This window comes from Neurospora tetrasperma, assembly GCF_000213175.1.
Source record: "Neurospora tetrasperma FGSC 2508 unplaced genomic scaffold NEUTE1scaffold_1, whole genome shotgun sequence".
Taxonomy (NCBI): domain Eukaryota; kingdom Fungi; phylum Ascomycota; class Sordariomycetes; order Sordariales; family Sordariaceae; genus Neurospora; species Neurospora tetrasperma.
In genome coordinates this window covers 257,091-273,947 of record NW_009799099.1, presented here as the reverse complement: position 1 = coordinate 273,947, position 16,857 = coordinate 257,091, and the positions used below count along the sequence as shown (strand labels likewise).

Sequence of the window (16,857 nt, the reverse complement as noted above, 5' to 3'; positions counted from 1 at the left end):
CCTCCGTCTTCTAGGTCCCCCTCCACTCTCCAAGTCTCCAGGTCTCGCTCGCTTCGTTGCCCACGTACTGTACCCAAACTGAACCTTTTCCCCGGAGGAGGACGCCCGCAGGGCACCGAAGGAGGCGGCTGTGCAACCCACTCACTGCACTGCACCATTCACTAGCTAGGTAGGTATCCAGGGACATGTTGCCATCCGCGACGAATCCACACTTCACACCCTCATCTTCCAGGTCCTCCAGGGCTTGTTCATGGCGCAAAGCAGGTACTGTACCCCAGATTGTTTTATATTTTTTGGCCTGTGTTTATGCTCTGAATGGTTACCGGAGAGCTGGTCTCCGTACCCGCGAATCTGGTTCAGGACCAAGCAAGGCCCAGGGGCAATGACAGACAGCTGGAGTCGCTGGAGACCGACCAGGGAGGGGAGGAAAACACAAGTGAAGCTTCTAGGCGAAATGGAGAAATGACGATGGTCCCGATGCGGGGGAGGGGAATTGAATGAATTGACTTTGTTTTGCTGCACTGCACTGCCGCTGTCTGTATGTCTGGCGCAAGCAAGTGAAAGCAACGCTCCGCACTGCACCCGCCGTCTCTCAACTGAACCGACTGCGCCAGAATGCATGTCTGTGGTGGTTTGGTATCCACGTGGATGGGTCGTTCCGGTTTCAATGGGCAGCCAGGAACAGGAACCTGTCGTCAATATGTACATACATATATCAGAATGGTGTGTGCGTCTGTGCAATGATGAATGTGGTCCAATTGTGGCCGCTTCTTCAGCCCTGTACAAGCACAAGGAAAGCCGTCAGTCTGTTCCAAAAAAGTTCCTTTTGGTAGTGTAATGTTTGTGTGCCGCACCCGCCCGTCCTTTGTGGTTCGTGGATTTTGTGACTTTGTTTGACGGTTTTGGAATGAGGAGACATGGTGATTGGTGGAATGGGCCACCAGGGAACACACAAGGGAAGTTATGGACAGGGAACCTCTTTTAAGACGTCTCTCTCGCGGATAGTATTCTCAAAAAGGATATCAAAGTGTTGAGCATCCAACGGTTGGGTTACAATTCAGACATCAACACGAGGATTCTCGGCGAGCTTGAAAAGTTCTGACACCGAAACTCATCACATCTTTGCTACCACTCTCCAATGCTTCAAGATTCCTTTAACCGAAAGAACAGGACGGTGTCAATGTGACAGCCCAGGATCTGATCGCGGGAAGTGCCTGAACTAGCGGTAGGCTTTGTCTGTCAGCACCACGGAAGGAGCACCCAGGACGGATCATCGGAACAAAGGAATCGAGATCGAAAGAGGCTTCGATTCCGGGCAGTAAGGCATAATCCGGTGCCGTCTCTTCGTTGTTTCGTCCGATTCTCTTCAGTGTCGACATCAGATCGTGATCATCGCGGTCATCTTGGTCTGGACCCGATGATGGGTTGATACCAGGAAGATGGCAGATGCCCAAATGATGGACAGGAATGAATGATGAGGGCCCAGGGGAAGTTCCGTGTTTCGTCTCACTGCACGGGTCGGTGCGGGACCACTTTTAAATGTCAAGGTAATCGATGCTTCTGTGTTCTGATAGGCTCCTTTGCTCACATCGAAGTTGCCCGTCCAGGACAATGTGTGATTGGCCCGGTTGAGTGTGAGCTGGTGGTGCATGCCCGCTGTAGCCGCCATTACAGTTGGATATCAACAGATGACCTTGCTCTACTAACATTGTAGCGCCACTCCCAGACCAAATTACGTTAACGTTATATAGGCACGAGATAGCAATTCCCTCTTGCTCCTCACCGGACGCTTACCTCATCTCGCATCGACGTGGTAATTGCGCTCTCCTATTGGCCAACCAAAGGATGCTTTTCCCCTCCCTTCGTGGCAGTCATTCCTGTCATTCCCCCTCTTCAGGCTTTTGGCGTTCGCTCAATCATCGCTGGCTGCTATCCGCTAACCCTTGTGATATCCCCACTTCCCCTGCTGCAGTCAGCCAATCGTTGCGGTCCCTGTTGCTCTTGCTGTGCTCGCTAACCCGGGGCTTGCCCACACTGTTTTCACTTTTCCCTCCTTTTTGACTCCACCTCCTCTTGTCCGCCCCGCCCGGATTGCGCCGCCAGCACGCGTTCTGCTGGTTCACGCCCGCTGTTCTCTCATTCTGGCCTGTCCGTGGTCCCGGCTTCCAGGTTTTTGCTGGGCGGGTTGTCGGGCGGCTCCCCCTGCCCGTCCAGGGCACTGTTCCCCAACGTGATGCCCTGCTGTGGTGATTGTGTGAATGCCCCCCGATGAGGGTGCTCGCTGAGGTGTGTGAACTAGGGCCAGGGCAGCCCAGGCTGGCCACTGCAGCAAATCTGTCCGCTCGATAGGTCAACTGCACCGCACTCACTCTTGCCAATGTCGACTTTGCGCACTCTGTTCTCGACTTCTCTCGGCGCTCTCCAGTCTTCAGACACTTCCGTCTTTTTCTCTCTTTCTTCCTCTTTTTCCATCGCCATCTAGATCGCCTTTCCTTTTTCTAGCCTCGTCTGGCAACAACCCCCCCTTCCTCTTCCTTCTTCCTCTCTATTCGTGCAAAGACGTCGGTCGTCGTCACTGTCTGTCGTCATCGTCGTCGTTGTCGAAAATTGTTGTTGATTCATCTCAATTCTTCAGTTGTTCCTGTTCCGTCTTCTCTGCTATTCTACCTAGTGTGGCACCTTTGCCGCTGTGATCACTTCCATCAGCCAGGTTTCCTCCTGCCCATCCGTCCGTCCGTCCGTCCGTCCGTCTGAGCCTCGTTGATTGAAAAAAATTGACAAGACCATCCCCACCGGAGACGAGACGTACCCAAACAACGCAACGCGCCTTCGTCGCTTCCTTCGGCTTTCTATCTCGATCCCCTCTCGACCATACGCACTGCACCACACCTGACCACACCCGCCCGCCCACTATTCTAGACCGCACACAACTGCAGAAATCTCCCCAAAATCCAAAATCCAAACAAACCCCCCCAGCTGGGCAAAAGGAAAGAAAAGACCGATCTCATCGACAACAACAAGCAACAAAAAGGATATTCCTTTTAATCCTTGTATTCTATTTTCGGCTGCACACGCTATTTGCTATCACGATCCAATTGAATCTCGCGCGTTTTCTGTCTTGTCGACCTCGGCCTCGATTGGTTTTTTTTTCTCGACAACACGCAACGCACCGCACCACGCATTCGCACTCCAACCACCACGAACACGCATCGTTCACACAATAATCTCTGGCAGCAACATTCATCAAAGGCGATTGATTGTCCTTGATTCGGAAAGAGCTGTATACTAGGATCATCGTGGAGACGTGATCCCCCAGATACAGCAATCACACACACGCACAGTCAGCTGTTGCTGCTTCTTCTGCCACACACACTTTGAGAGTGGAAGGAAGAAGAAGAAAAAAAGGATCATCAGTCCTGTTCATTGTTGTTCAAGACGCTCCCGTCCCTTTGGAACAAGTGGAAAAAGGTAGCTCTGGCCAGCTCTGTCCTCTGTCCCTTTGTCTGTCTCCATTCCGAGAAAACAAAGGTTTGACTTCTCCACGCGTCGTCGCTCCCCGCTAGAGGTACTAAACCCGACAGCCACACACCACACTACGGCCTGCCAGCCAAGCATCCCCTGCCGCTAGCAGCTCCGTCTCTTCAGCTTGTTGTCTCCTGACCCGGTCAAGTCCAGGCTTGCACACACTGTCTTCGGTCGCAACCGAGCCAACTCTGCCTGACCACCACCGCACTGCACCTATTCCAAGGTTCGCACCGGTTCGACCAGATTCGCCACCTCACTCCTCCTCCTCTCGACAAGTCATCAATAGAAACTTGAACAACCCCACCGTCCTTCCTTCTCATTCACCATCCCACCGAACGCGCGCGAGGGCTTTTTTTACCTTCTCTCTCTCCGCCGACCGACGACCGTCTTCTACTTGCAACTGTCGATCCTCGACCGCTTCTTTCCCTCTTCTGTTCGTCGCTTCGGCTTTTGAACGCTTTGCCCGCTCATTCGGCTTCCATCATCAACAGCACAATCTTTTGACCTTCGTCTCTCGACAATCTTTTAATTGGAACGCATTCCGAATCATCTTCAGCTGTTTTTATACAACCACCACCATTGCATAATCTTTGGGTTGGGGTCTTGGTACAGGCTTCTACGACTTCACATCGTTTTCGCATTCTTCGAGAGAAAATAGAGCGGTCGCAACATCAGAGCGTTTGATCACGTTCTTGCAGCAACCGGCATATTCTTCCTAATATCCATCCATCATCATCATCATCATCACCATCAAAAATGGCGCACATGCAGTACAACCAGCAGGCCATGTCCTCTGGTCTGGCCTCGAGGAGAGGTGGCCAGAACATCAAGCCTCTTTCTTTCGACTTCAAGTCCATCCCCGAGAACGACACTGGCATTCCCACGCCACGCACCAGCCGTTCTCACCTTCTTGCGGGTTTGAGAACCGCCCCCAAGTCGGCTACCGCTACCAGCTTCGCAATTGGAAACGGTCCCGCCTCACCCACCGTCAACCCTCATGCCCGGAACAGCCGCAACAACTCAATCACTCCTGGCATGTATGACGGCGCCAGCTACCTGAACGGACCTAAGACGTCCATGCCGACCTATGGCGGTATGCACCAGGCTCAACACCAGGCCATGCAACAGCAGGCTGTCTACAACGCTGAAGTGGCCGCTTATCAACAGCAGCAACAGCAGCAGCAGCAGTACACAACTGACCAGATCATGGTCTCGCAGCTTTCGATGGATGACTCGGTTCAGGGAGAGCTCGATCCCAATGTGCACGCTCAACTCATGTACACTAATCACGTTCTGGCTCAGCGTCAACAGCAGTTGCAACAGCAGCTGCAGGCCCTGCAGGCGGCTGCTCAGCAGCTCCAGTCCCAGGGTTACCGTATGCAGGGACAGGCCACGGCCTCGCAGCAGAGCCACCAGTCGACTGTTTACCAGCAACAGATGCAGCACCACGTTCAGCAACAGGTGGAGCAACTCCAACAGCAGCGTCTCCAGCAACAGTATCTGGCGCTCCAGCAGGCTCGTGCGCAGCAGGCGGCTCAGATCCAGCACCTTCAGCAGCTCCAGGCCTTGATGACCCCGGCTGCTACCCAGCAGCAGAGCGCTTACTCGCTCTACGATCCCACCACTGGCCAGCAGACGCTCTACGAGGCCACCAACCAGCTCGCCAACCAGACTGCTCAGCTTAACCTCAACAACTACGGCGGTGTCCAGCAGCCGGCTGTCGGCACTCCCCGCTTGCAGGTGTCCCCCCCTCCCCCGACCGAGACCAAGTCGAGCTCGCGGAACTCGTCGCCTCCTCGCCGCTTCGAGTCGCCTGTCGTCGAGACTGCCGTCAACCCCCTGCCTCCCCCGAGCGCCAACGCGTTCCGTCGTGGTCATAAGAAGACCATCTCGACTGCGAACGGCAACAAGAACCAGCTGACCATCTCAACCAACGAGGAGCCTCCTAAGACTGCTGGTCTCAAGACATCCACTTTCCCGATGACCCCTATGACGGCCGGTTATGGGCCCGGTCAGGCTCGTGCTGGTGAGCACCCCGTCCGTCAGCCGCGCAACCCACCCTCGCTGGACGAGCTCAAGTCCAAGCCGACCTCCAAGCACGAGGGTAGCAAGAACTTTGTGGCTCGCACCCGCCGCTCGGCGATCCACAATCTTGTGCGCGCCGGCCTTGAAAGGCGCAAGGAGGCCCGCTCCTCTGGAAGCATCAGCCCTATTTCCGAGAGTGCCGACGAGCTGGTGGAGACACCCTTGACGGACAACGACAGCGACTCGGGTCGTAGCGGATCCGGTATCCTGCTCGACCACGACGATGCCGAGAGCAGCCTGCCTAGCTCACGCACTAGTACTGGCAGCTGGGGCGCCATTGGCTCGGACCGCCCGAGCTCGCGTCAAAAGACCAACCGCACGAGCGTTGACAGCACCAACTGCTCGGATAACGAGGCGGCCAGCCGTGACTCTGGCAGCTTTGCAAGCTTGTTGAAGAACAGCAACCGCGGTGCCAAGACGGAGGCCGTTGACGGTCAGCAGCGCAAGGCGAGGCTTGTTTTGACGGCTCAGAAGCGCAGCATTGGTGCTTGAAGTGTCGCTGGTACATAGGGATTCTTTCTGCCGGTTTGGTGCCTTGAAGGGATGGGTTGGCGCTTAAAGGATACAATGTTATGCTAATCACGATTATGCCCCGACGTCTTCAGTTATCTTCTACTCTCATTCACGACACGTCCCCAACTGACATGTCTGCTGGGCAAGGTTGCTGTGCCACCTTGCCTAGGGCTTTTCGGTGTCCGCTTAACGGACAGCAAACGGGAAAACTGGAGAGGATGTGGACACATGGCTTGGTGACGCTTTTACTTTTTTTCTCGGTTCGCTTCAACCACGACTGTGTCTTGTGTTATGCATTTTTGGGAATTGGAATCTTTGTTCTGACATTTACGCTTTTTACGCTTTCAGATTCTGTAAGGTTTTGGTTTTCCGGTTCTTCACGTTCGTTTCTTGTTTGGAGGTCTTTGGGGGGTTTTGTGTCACTTGCAAAGGGTGGCAAAGGTGTAACTTTCTTGGAGAGAACAGGGTTCAGAGTTGAGACCAGCCGGACATACATACGCAAATGCAAACATGTGTCTACAAATTGGGTTCAGTGATTTCCTCTCTGTGCTTGGTGACTGAAGGATGACCGATATCTATTTTCCCTCCATTTTCTATCCTTTGCTTGTTCTCTTTGTCTTTCTTCGGTATTCCCGGTGCAATGATGATGTCCCCGGGAGTCGGATCCAGATGCCAGCACCAAAATCGTGGTTAGAGGTAAATTGGGAGCCACGGCAGTTGTGTCTTCCGTCAGTAGCACAATCACGGATCAGCTCCTTCCTCGAGTGTTTCCTAGTGCGCTCCTCGTCGCCTCAAAATTTCGCGCCGAAATCGGGGGTACGGTAGATACCTCGTCCTCTATGCTATGAGGCAGTCGCGAGTTGCGTCAGTGACGTGACAAGGAATCAGTCGCTCCTTCCTCTTTACAAGAGCTACGCGACCGAAGAGAAAAGCCCGGCACTCGGACGAGAATTATCCGTTTCCTTTGGGAACTCCATACTGACCCGCGGCGCACGTTCGATCTTCGAAGGAACAACTCAACTTCTCAGCATTTCTTCGCTGTCTGGCTGCTTTTGTTCTCCCTTCTCTCTTTGTTCGTTTTATCATCCTCCGTGCTTTGAACTCGATCTGAAAAAGAGCAGTATAACTGCGCAAGCTGCGGTAACCGGTTCGTCCTTCTCTATCTGACATCCACCAGATTCTCCTCTGGTCATGTGCCACAAACCCACCTGCCTTACACCAGTTAGTAGTAACGCAGTTGCCGTCGACCTGTTAACATCACCGATCACTTTAACTCCGCACCTCTAACGATAAGCCTCCAAATGCGCATAGGTTACCCCCGCGTCGCAACAGATCCCAAGGAGCCACCCACCTTGACAACATGGGAGATATCCCCAACGGACAGACATCCGAGCCTCAAGTTGACCGCCCACGGATGGGAAAAGAATGGGTGAAAATCAACGGTCCTTCAATCCTTGTCTGGGGAACTTGTTCGTATCTCCCAACTCCATGCGTAATCCGGATTGGCTCTGGCGACTGACCAGTTGTTCATCACTACCTATAGTCTGCATCCTCGTGATGGCTTCAACTGAACTCCTTGTTCGTCTGTGGCAGCAGAGGAGATCGGTTATGGAAGACGACGAATGCGCAGCCACCCGTTCGGACCTCGAGTTTATGGTGGTGATGAACCGAGTTGGGATCATAGTTCAATGTTGTCTTTGCCTCTGGATGTTGTGGCCTTTGACAAAGGGGGAGCCCGCGGACGGTTCCGCCTCGACGGCTACTGCTGCGGATTCAGGTGAGTAGCTCCCGTTACCCCGGCATTGGAAATGCGAACTGACGGGGAGTTGTGTTGTAGAGGGCAAGAGCAATGGTTTGGTTGAGGGACAAGCTGTGATGGAGGAGAAGAGCGCCAATCTTCGGGTTGTTTTGAGTGATTTGGAGAAGGCAAAGAATGACCTCAAGATGGCGAAGGAGTACCTTGAGGAGTCGAGGAAGGAACTTGAGGAGCTGAATAGGAGCGTTGATACTCTGCTTGTTGCTCTGCACAAGAAACGGGCTTGATATTCCTGCATGTCAGAACTCGCGAGGGGGGAGAAACTGGTGCTGTAGTATGGGGTGGTTGGGAAGACCTGCTGTGTATTGCGATGATGTTAAAGAGCGAGTATTAGGAGGTCAAAGGGGGAGAGACTGTCGTGAGCCTGTCGTGGAGTTCAATATCATCCATCCGCAGAATTTCGTCAAAGGATGAGCTGCTTGATATCAATAAGATGGACGCTTAGCACTGTCACTCCTCATTCATCACCACGGTCGGTTAGTCCCCTAACACCAACACAATTACACATCCCCTGCCATCACCAACCCCGGTCAAACCCGAGCTACCGGGTTGCCGGGCTCCCTAGCATCCTCCTCCCTTGCAGTGTAGTAATCGTGCGACTTCGGCAGCTGTGGCGCCCCTAGGCGAAGCTGAACCGTTAGCTCGGGAATCCCAAAATTCACACAAAGATTCCCAATGACGCTTGATCAAACTTGCGGTCGCAATTTTAGCTGCCGAAAACCGACCAACCATGATCCAATACGTATTTGATACGTCTTTTCCCTGCCACCGCTGGAGATTCACACGGGGCTTGGGCTGAGCTGGGGGCTGGGCAGCCGAATTGGCTTGCTGCTAGATAGAACAAACAACCGGAGATTGGCGACCATGCCCAAATTGGTTTGCTGGGCTATTGGCGAGAAACCTCATTAGAAGTAAGTTCGATAAGTAGCAAAGACCGTTTGGAATGTCATGACTGCTGAATGCAGCCACTGCTGAGGTGGAGGTGAGGCAGCCGATGGGAATATCGAATATGGGGAGGTGAAGTTTGGTGGTGGATGTTTGTTGTTGTTGATATATCAGCTTGTTGATGACTCTGTCTTTGGTGTACTTGACATTTCATTTTTATCGCATTTTTATTTTTTCTTCATCACACGCTGGACCGAGTTGCTTCTTTTTTCAGTCTGCTGATCATCAAAGCAGTTTGAACCTTCCACCTTCAACCTTACCTCTAAACTCTAACGTCATGATTTCGACAAGCGACCTACACCTCCTTGGGTGCCATTTTGAGCAATACCCCGACTACCAGCCGCGAAACTTCAAGTCAAATGCTTCCAAGGACCACCCCCAAGAACCTGAAAACGAAAACCTCGGAGTCTTTCACTTCCCTGTCCTCAGCTTCGGGTTTGTTTTTGTGCTTTTGGGGATAACCTGTGAGTTTCCTATTTCCAACAACAAGCACTACCAAGAAAGCTCAATAGAACTTTGTACTGACGAAGTAAATGAAGCAAAGGCACACTAATTTCCATTGCAATCTTTCGCTTCCTTACACATACCTATAACATGTACACGCTACATCAGGATATGGACATGGACATTGCCAGTTGGTCTGTTCGCTTGATGTCGACGCCATTGATGTTGCAAACCAAGTCTGTTGGTGATTCGTTGGTGGGGGTTGCGTTTGTTGAGGCTTTGGCTAGGAAACCTCATGATCTTTCGAGTAGGTGGAGGAACGCATTGGATTTAATGCCCTTGGATATGAAGATGAAGATGGAGTTCAAATTGGAGGTGGAGGCGATGCCGGTTGAGAGCGCGGTGTTGGGGTTGGAGGATTGGGTTTATAATGTTGCGGGGCTTTGAGGTTTGTTTTGAGGTATGGGTGGAGGTTGGAGATGGAAGGTTGGTCACATGGAGGCATTCTTTCAAGCAAATTCTCTTTGGGTTTTCTTTCTGGTGTACGTTTTGCGGAGGCGGGCGCGGGTTTGCTGGTCATACTTTCCTTTGTTACCTTAGATGGATGGACGGAGGTTTGGTGCTGCGGTACTATGTGCTCCTTCCCTTTTGTGGATTTTTTGGTTTATACTCAACTCCACTGCAAAGTGTTGACTCCTTCCTTATTGATGTTTCTTTGGGTGCAGTTCTGCTTCTTCTCCTCTTCCTCGCTCTTTTTCGGTTCCTGTTTTTTTCCCCTTTTTCCTTCAAAACGCTTTTCGACTATTCCTTGTGCGTAAATGAGCGCCCATCTTCAATTTAACTTTGTTTCATTTTCACCCGCCGTGGCATCTATGCTCTACCCCGAGCCCGTCTGAACCGACTCCAAACATGTGCTGATGGCATAGTTGGAGCCGTTCCTTGTACGACCACCCAAGCTTGAGTGCTGACTGCATGGTTCAACAGGTGACGACCCAATTGACCACTATCCTCAATTGTGCCACACCTTTTTGGAAGTTCAAGTTGCAGCAGCCTGCCCTCGGTGTCATCAACTCCCAAGTTGCTGCCTGGGGGCTACCCACATGCCGTTATCGCGTTCTTTAACCAAGTGGCACTGTCAACTCCAGAATCTTGTCACCCACCTATGCTTGACCAACACGGGTGTGGCGCTCGTGATTGACCTGTACCATTCGTTTGGTTCCCAAGGACGGGCTATGCGGTCCAATCTTGTCAAAGCGGCTAACCAACCTTGGGCTCTCTGCCGTCCTGGGCTTGAGCTGGACATTTGTGGCTTGCAGGTGCTGAACGCGAGCCAACAACGTTGAAGATGGGCATTGGTGGGCAGACCTGGAACGCAAACGTCGGTGTAGTGCTTGTGGGAAAGAAGATGGGCTGAGGTTGGCAAGCCACAGTGTTGGTATGACATATCACGATGCTGTCTGTTCGATTTCATCTGAGCTTACCGTCGTTTTGATCTCGAACCGTTACCCCCTCTCAACCACACCAAAGCCCGACACAATAGAGTTGTCCAAACCAGCTTCACCCACCCAACTACAATATCCAAGAACACGCTGACTCCATCAAATAAGTCTCCCACGAGTAGACGGCGATGGAAAACCTTATCCAGGGCAGTCAGCTCCTTCCGCGAGATCACTTTGCGCATGTCGGTCATGGGGCCCGGAGAGAAGAATGACGAGAAGCTCTCCACTGAGCTAGTCGTGACATAGGCGTCTTCGTCGTTATGTAGGAATGGGCAATGGTTATAGTCTCGAGGTGAGTTCCGGATGCTTAGCTGCATTGGCTCTTCAGTGTCGGTTCTCGACCTGCATCGAACAAGAATGACAACAGATTGATGGTTTAGATGCGGTGTTATCTGACTCATGCACGATACCCACCAGCGCCTGTTAGTGCACTATCATAAGTGCGTGGCTTGTGTCTAATAACCTGTCTGCATCCACTTTCGTTTCCAAGGTAAAGTCCTCTTCACCGTGCTCTTCCCTTCACATTGTCTTTCCCACTTTTCAACTTTCTGTGTCTTTTGGCCAAGCATTCCCCGACCAACGCACCCTTCCCCCCTTTCCGCCTGCATTCCAATTGAACAGAACGCTCCAGCTACGCCATATGCATTGACTGGACGAATGAGAACAGCAACTATACCACCCTCACCGTTGTGGTTGTTGTGTAACCTATCTCATGACCTCCATAGGGTCTTGAACACACCCCTCCTGAGCGACATCATGTCTTGACGTTCTTGACGTTCTAGAACGTCCCGGCTGAAAATACCAAGCTCCACCGCCAGTCAATAGCTTGATCGACTACTGGGATGACTCTGCGGGTTTTAATTATAAATCTCCGCTGGTTCGGGAGCTAGGTTTTTCCCTGTCAGCCACGCGAACCTCTTTGAGTCTGGACTCCGGACCTGTTTGGGCGCTTGACGACCGAAATCGAACGTTCAGGTGGGTGGGACGCTCCCTCGGTTGTGGCGCCCACGTTGAAGCTGAACTGCTAGCTCGGTTTAAGAACGGACTACACGATGGGAATCCACCCTATCACGAGCTGTCTGATTGTTGACTGTAAGGTGGCTTGCAGCTAGTATCGAATGCCGTCGATGGGTGGTATTGGTTGAATACCGAAATGGTGGGATCTTATCGGTCTGCTAGCTTCGATGAACGGGAGCTGAAGTTTTGGAGGTGAGTTGAGAATTTTCATAATCTTCATCTTTGAAGGAGGGTCTTTTTCGTGTTTCTCTTTCTCTTTCTTCCTCCTTTTCGCTGTGCGGCTACTCCTTTCGGGCCCCTACTCAAACTTCCTGAACGTGCAGCAATTGATATCCGAAGATCAAGCTCAGAGTGACAGTCAGAAGCCATGGGATCTCCAGACGACAACGACCCGGCTGGCTACGAAGTCCAACAACAACCGTCCACCCATTCCGCCTCTTTGAAGGATACCTCCAAGACAGAAATAAACGAAGTGACCAAAGATGACGATGTCAAGCCTTCCCCGCCATCATGGAAGCCAGGCGCCCTCAGACAGTTCCCCGTCTATGGCATCCTCCCTTTGCTGTTAAGCATAGCATGTGCGTACCTCTATTACTACCTCTACAGTCCAACCCGATCCACCAACTCAACTCTCTAACATCCATCCTACCATAGGCACCGGCATGGCCATCCTTATCGTCCGCCTCTCCCACCACAAAGACATCGACTCATGGTCCGGCCGCAAGGCACCGCAAGTGCTGCTTTCGTACACGACTACCGTGGCGAACTCCCTCATGGGCGTGGCGTTTGCTGAGGCGGCGGTCATTACCTTCTGGAGGGGCGCGGTGGGCGGGATGCCGGTTAGTAACTTGCATTATGTGTGGGCCAGTTCAAGCAGTGTTGTGGGCGCTTTGACGAGTTTGTGGAGAAGGAGGGCTGTGGGTGTTAGTTTGGTGTCCATCCTCGTGGCCATCTCAACACTTCTGCGCGGTCCTCTGATGCAAAGAGCTACCTATGTCGAACTGGTTGACCTCGAGGAGTGGGACACGATCAAGATCCCAGTTATGGCGAACATGAGCGATGAATGGGGCGGCATGCTCAGCGGGCACGCTTTAACGGACCTGCGGTTTTCGCCTGGTTTTGCGGACGCGGTTGCCAGGTATCAGGCTCAGTCCCCGATGTCGCTTCTAGGAGCTGATTGTAAGAATTGCTCTGTCAATGTGGTGGTAAGTTGTCCCAGGAGCACTCGATGTTTCATGGTCCGAGGTTACTGACAAAGACACCAACAGGCCTTTGGATTCCAAGTCAACTGCACGGCTACGAACGTCCCGTACAATCTCACCGGTAGTGTCGAGGCCATCATGAACGGCACCCTCGGGGCGACAGTGTTTGACTCAAAGATTAGTGTCGTCAACGAGTCGCCAAAGGGAAGTCTGCTGAACATCAGCGTGGTGCGCAAAGTCGATGTTGGATACGAGGGTAACCTGGAACACAAAGTGTGCTTGCTTGCTCCTTCTTTGCTGAACTACAGCATGTTTCTCGATGACAACTTGTTGAGCTTCCAATCCGAGAATTGGTTTGACGCCGAAGCTGTTGAAGACCCTGTTAACCTGCCGCCTGCAGATTCTTTCGTGGCGCCCATGTGAGTTGTTCCCATCTTTCTGTGCTCCCTCTACTCGAATCCGATGTAAACTAACCTCCCTCCCTTTCTTTCCACAGCAACATGACAGTCCCCTACATCACCGGCTTCGGCAGCACGATCCCTGCTCTCCATGCCATGGGCTCCCTCCTCTTCGACTCCACCTCCAACGTCTCCCACGGTGGCGCCGTAGGCTGGACCACTTCCAACTCCGGTCTGCTCTCCAACCTCTACTACACCGCCACCACGCCCGCCGCCCGGCGCAGTTCCGACCCCAAGGATTACTCCTTTGACGATCCCATGGTGGATATCATCAACGCGTACCGCGACATTGCATTTCGCATGTCTTTACAGGCGGCAACCGAGGAAAACGAGGGGTTGTCGGATAAGGACGCAAAGGTTTTCCAGGAGGTGGAGTCGATAAGTCATCAGAGCATGGCCAGGTACGCGATGGACAAGGCGGCGCTGGCGGTAGCGGTGGTGATCAGCTTGATTGGACCCGTGGCTACGTTGATGTTGTTTTGGGGGTGGTGGAAGTTGGGAAGGAGGTTTACGATGAGTCCGTTGGAGATGATCAATGCTGTGCTGGCGCCTGGGGAGGAGGAGTTCTTTGATGATTATGACATGAATGGAAATGATGAAAGGGAGGGACAGTCGGGAGACCGAAACCAGAGGGAGGTGGCTAGGTTGTTGGCCGAGTGTAATAAGAAGGGTGATGCGTCGGGAGCAGATTTGGCGAATCATGTTAGGCAGAACAAGAAGGAGGAGGAGCCGGTGTTGAAGTATGGGGTTGATGGAAGAGGAAAGCTTTCGATGAAGGTGGTGGGCGGTGGTGGTGTAAGGCGGAGGAGGCAGAAAGAGGGGGGCTTTGTCTCGGGGTTGGTGGATGTTTTGTTGAATGATGGGTGAAGGGGTGATTCAAACACCTTTGGTCAGGCGAGAAATCAAAGTGCGAATGAGACGCGATACTATCTAGAATCCCGCTTATATCAGCACGAATCTGTATTGCTTTGGCATCATATCCACTTGTTTGAATCTGCAGAAACTCTGCGTTCTCGATACAGAAAGATTCGAGAGAAACTGCTCCAAGGTAATAGGTGTTGGCTTCTGCGTACTTATCCAGATGTAGACCTCCATGTTAGAGAGACACGAACAACACGATTCCTGCTATGTCTTCAGCACCATTGATCCAACCACAAAGCACTTCATCACCAACTCTCCAACATCCTCCTCAAAACCTCATCATTCATCTTCCACAACTGCGTCGAAAAGTCGATCGCAATCGCATTCCCCGTATACCACGTCCCTCTCTTCCCCTGCAACCCATACATCTCTTCCATCCACCCTCCCTTCATCTCCTCGGCACTAACCCCAAACCCACCCGGTCCATGATCCGAATACTCCACCACCTTCAACTTTTGATCTCCTCCAGGTTCCTTTCCATCAGGTACCTTGACTGTCCCAGCATCAACCATGCGCTCCAAACTCTCCTGCGCCACTTTGGTCGCTTCCCGCTCATCAAATTCCCCATAGCCCAACCCGCTCCCACTAGTCCCAATGCTAAACAGCTTGCTGTCATTACCATAGCTAGCAAACTCTAGGACATGCGGCTCATTGATGAACGGCTTGTTAGGATCGATGGCTGCTAGGATAGGGGTATTATGCAGTTCGTAGCCCCTAGGTAACACTGGCGAAGAGACGATAGCCGTGCCGTAGCGGCCGTATTTAGCGCGGCTAAAGAGATTGGATTCGAGAGAATCAAGATCGAAGGGGGCGAGGTTTTCTTGGGTGGGGGGGATGGCGAGGAGGAGTTTCCTTGCGCGGATCATTGTAGTGGTAGAGGTGGTAGTTGTTGTTGGTTCATTCCTGGAAACATGAAGGGACCTCGAGGTGGTAGATGTCGAGATGGCGACTTCTATGTCTCCTCTCTTGTCATCCGCGTTCTCTGCAGGGCGGCGGACGCTCGATACGAGTGAGTTGAGGAGGACATTTTCGGCTCCCAGACGGGCGTGGATAGCCTCATAAAGAAGCTGGTTCCCTCCCTGGATATGGTACATGCCCACTTGGCCATAGAGGACTTTCATCCACGCTGGACTGAAACTTTGCAAAAAGGTGAGAGTCAAAATATCAGTAAAGGTACGATGGCGAGACGCCGGACCGCCGCCTGTGGATTCATACATCCTCGGTAATGCTTCGGTGATGTTCCATTTCTTGGCAAATTCGCCGATGGGAAGGAGTAAGTCCTCGGGAATTTGAGGACCAGGAGGCAAGTTCCAGAACCCCGGTTCGATCATCTTGTCCCAGCCTTGGGAGACCATGAGGTTGTGGAAGCGGATGATGGCTGAAGTGATGCTGGAGGGGTCGGGGCCGGTGTAGGTGGATGGAAGCTCGAGGCCGGTGGAGAAGTCGATGTTGCGGGTGGTGGTGGAGCCGCGGGGACCGAGGCCGGGGAGGAGAGTCAGGTTGAAGCGGGAAATGAAATCGAGGCCGTCGAGGTAGGGAAAGTAGACTTGGACGCCGTATTCGCGGGGGGTGGGTGGGGTGGTGGAGGTGTCGAGGTAGGTGTCTACGTGGCCGCCCTGATGGCTGGCTGTTAGGTTTGAAAAGACGACAAAAAAGAGAAAAGGAGGGGGAAGGGACTTACGAGGATGGACTCCTTTTCGATCAAGACGATGCTCTTATTGTAGTCCTGTTGGAGTCGGAAAGCGGCATGGGAGCCGGCTGCTCCGCCGCCAATAATAATGACGTCTCGTTCGATGACTTTGGGGGTGTTGACGGTTGCGGCATGTACGCTAGAGAAGCTGGCAAGTACGAGATAGACCTTGTAGAGTCCTTTGAAAGTCATTGTAACTTCCTTTGACAGTCAGCAACTTTTTATACAAGAAAGAGACAAATAGGTCCCAACAAGTTTTGTTGCGACATGCGCTACTCTTATTTGAAGCTTGTATCTAGACCGCTCCGTACAATCAATCTATTGATACTTGAGCGTCAGCATCTCGGCATCCGGCAAAAGCCTTGAGTGCGACACTGCAGTGCTACAGGAATCAGCAGTTGGAATAGTACCTTGTATCCAATAAAGACGGCACACCCACCAGGGACGATTTGTAAGGTCATACGCGTTCCTACCAAGGAGCTAAATGGTACCCATTGGGAGCTCATATGTGGCCAACGGATATAAGAGAACCCAGAATGGCTGTCGGACTTGCGATTCAGCCTGTGTTCATGCCCTGCTGTCCACCCGCAGATGAAGGGTATCTGCCGCTCGTACATGGGCCGACCAACCAGTAATCATATGCGCCCATCCTCGTCTAGAACTTCTCTGTCGGAACATTGGAAACTCCCGTACGCGAGATGGTGGGAGCGTGGAGTGCAAAGTGCAAAGTGCAATACGTCGC

General features: G+C 52.5%; 6 protein-coding genes across 6 annotated transcripts; 3 read left to right on the top strand and 3 right to left on the bottom strand.

Annotated features, from left to right (window-relative positions):
- Window positions 1–1,154: 1,154 nt before the first annotated feature.
- NEUTE1DRAFT_106782 (uncharacterized protein) lies at window positions 1,155–1,669 on the bottom strand (the record flags this gene model as incomplete). Its single annotated transcript, XM_009849179.1, has 2 exons — window positions 1,155–1,532; window positions 1,589–1,669. 2 exons carry the CDS (start codon window positions 1,667–1,669, stop codon window positions 1,155–1,157), a joined length of 459 nt encoding a protein of 152 aa, XP_009847481.1.
- A 2,429-nt stretch (window positions 1,670–4,098) lies between these two features.
- Window positions 4,099–6,102, top strand: NEUTE1DRAFT_143618 (uncharacterized protein; the record flags this gene model as incomplete). The annotated part of the gene is made up of 1 exon (XM_009849178.1): window positions 4,099–6,102. The coding sequence occupies one exon, from the start codon at window positions 4,282–4,284 to the stop codon at window positions 6,100–6,102; it is 1,821 nt and encodes a 606-aa protein (XP_009847480.1).
- A 357-nt stretch (window positions 6,103–6,459) lies between these two features.
- NEUTE1DRAFT_93502 (uncharacterized protein) lies at window positions 6,460–6,643 on the bottom strand (the record flags this gene model as incomplete). The annotated part of the gene is made up of 1 exon (XM_009849177.1): window positions 6,460–6,643. A coding segment is annotated over one exon (160 nt), but the record flags the coding sequence as incomplete, so codon positions are not given.
- An 840-nt stretch (window positions 6,644–7,483) lies between these two features.
- Window positions 7,484–8,166, top strand: NEUTE1DRAFT_35387 (uncharacterized protein; the record flags this gene model as incomplete). The annotated part of the gene is made up of 4 exons (XM_009848803.1): window positions 7,484–7,592; window positions 7,667–7,728; window positions 7,858–7,900; window positions 7,961–8,166. 4 exons carry the CDS (start codon window positions 7,484–7,486, stop codon window positions 8,164–8,166), a joined length of 420 nt encoding a protein of 139 aa, XP_009847105.1.
- A 4,160-nt stretch (window positions 8,167–12,326) lies between these two features.
- On the top strand, window positions 12,327–14,371 carry NEUTE1DRAFT_97331 (uncharacterized protein; the record flags this gene model as incomplete). The annotated part of the gene is made up of 4 exons (XM_009849176.1): window positions 12,327–12,378; window positions 12,451–13,049; window positions 13,113–13,465; window positions 13,543–14,371. The coding sequence occupies 4 exons, from the start codon at window positions 12,327–12,329 to the stop codon at window positions 14,369–14,371; spliced, it is 1,833 nt and encodes a 610-aa protein (XP_009847478.1).
- Window positions 14,372–14,670: 299 nt separating this feature from the next.
- Window positions 14,671–16,307, bottom strand: NEUTE1DRAFT_127079 (uncharacterized protein; the record flags this gene model as incomplete). The annotated part of the gene is made up of 2 exons (XM_009849175.1): window positions 14,671–16,041; window positions 16,107–16,307. The coding sequence occupies 2 exons, from the start codon at window positions 16,305–16,307 to the stop codon at window positions 14,671–14,673; spliced, it is 1,572 nt and encodes a 523-aa protein (XP_009847477.1).
- Between the last annotated feature and the right edge of the window lie 550 nt (window positions 16,308–16,857).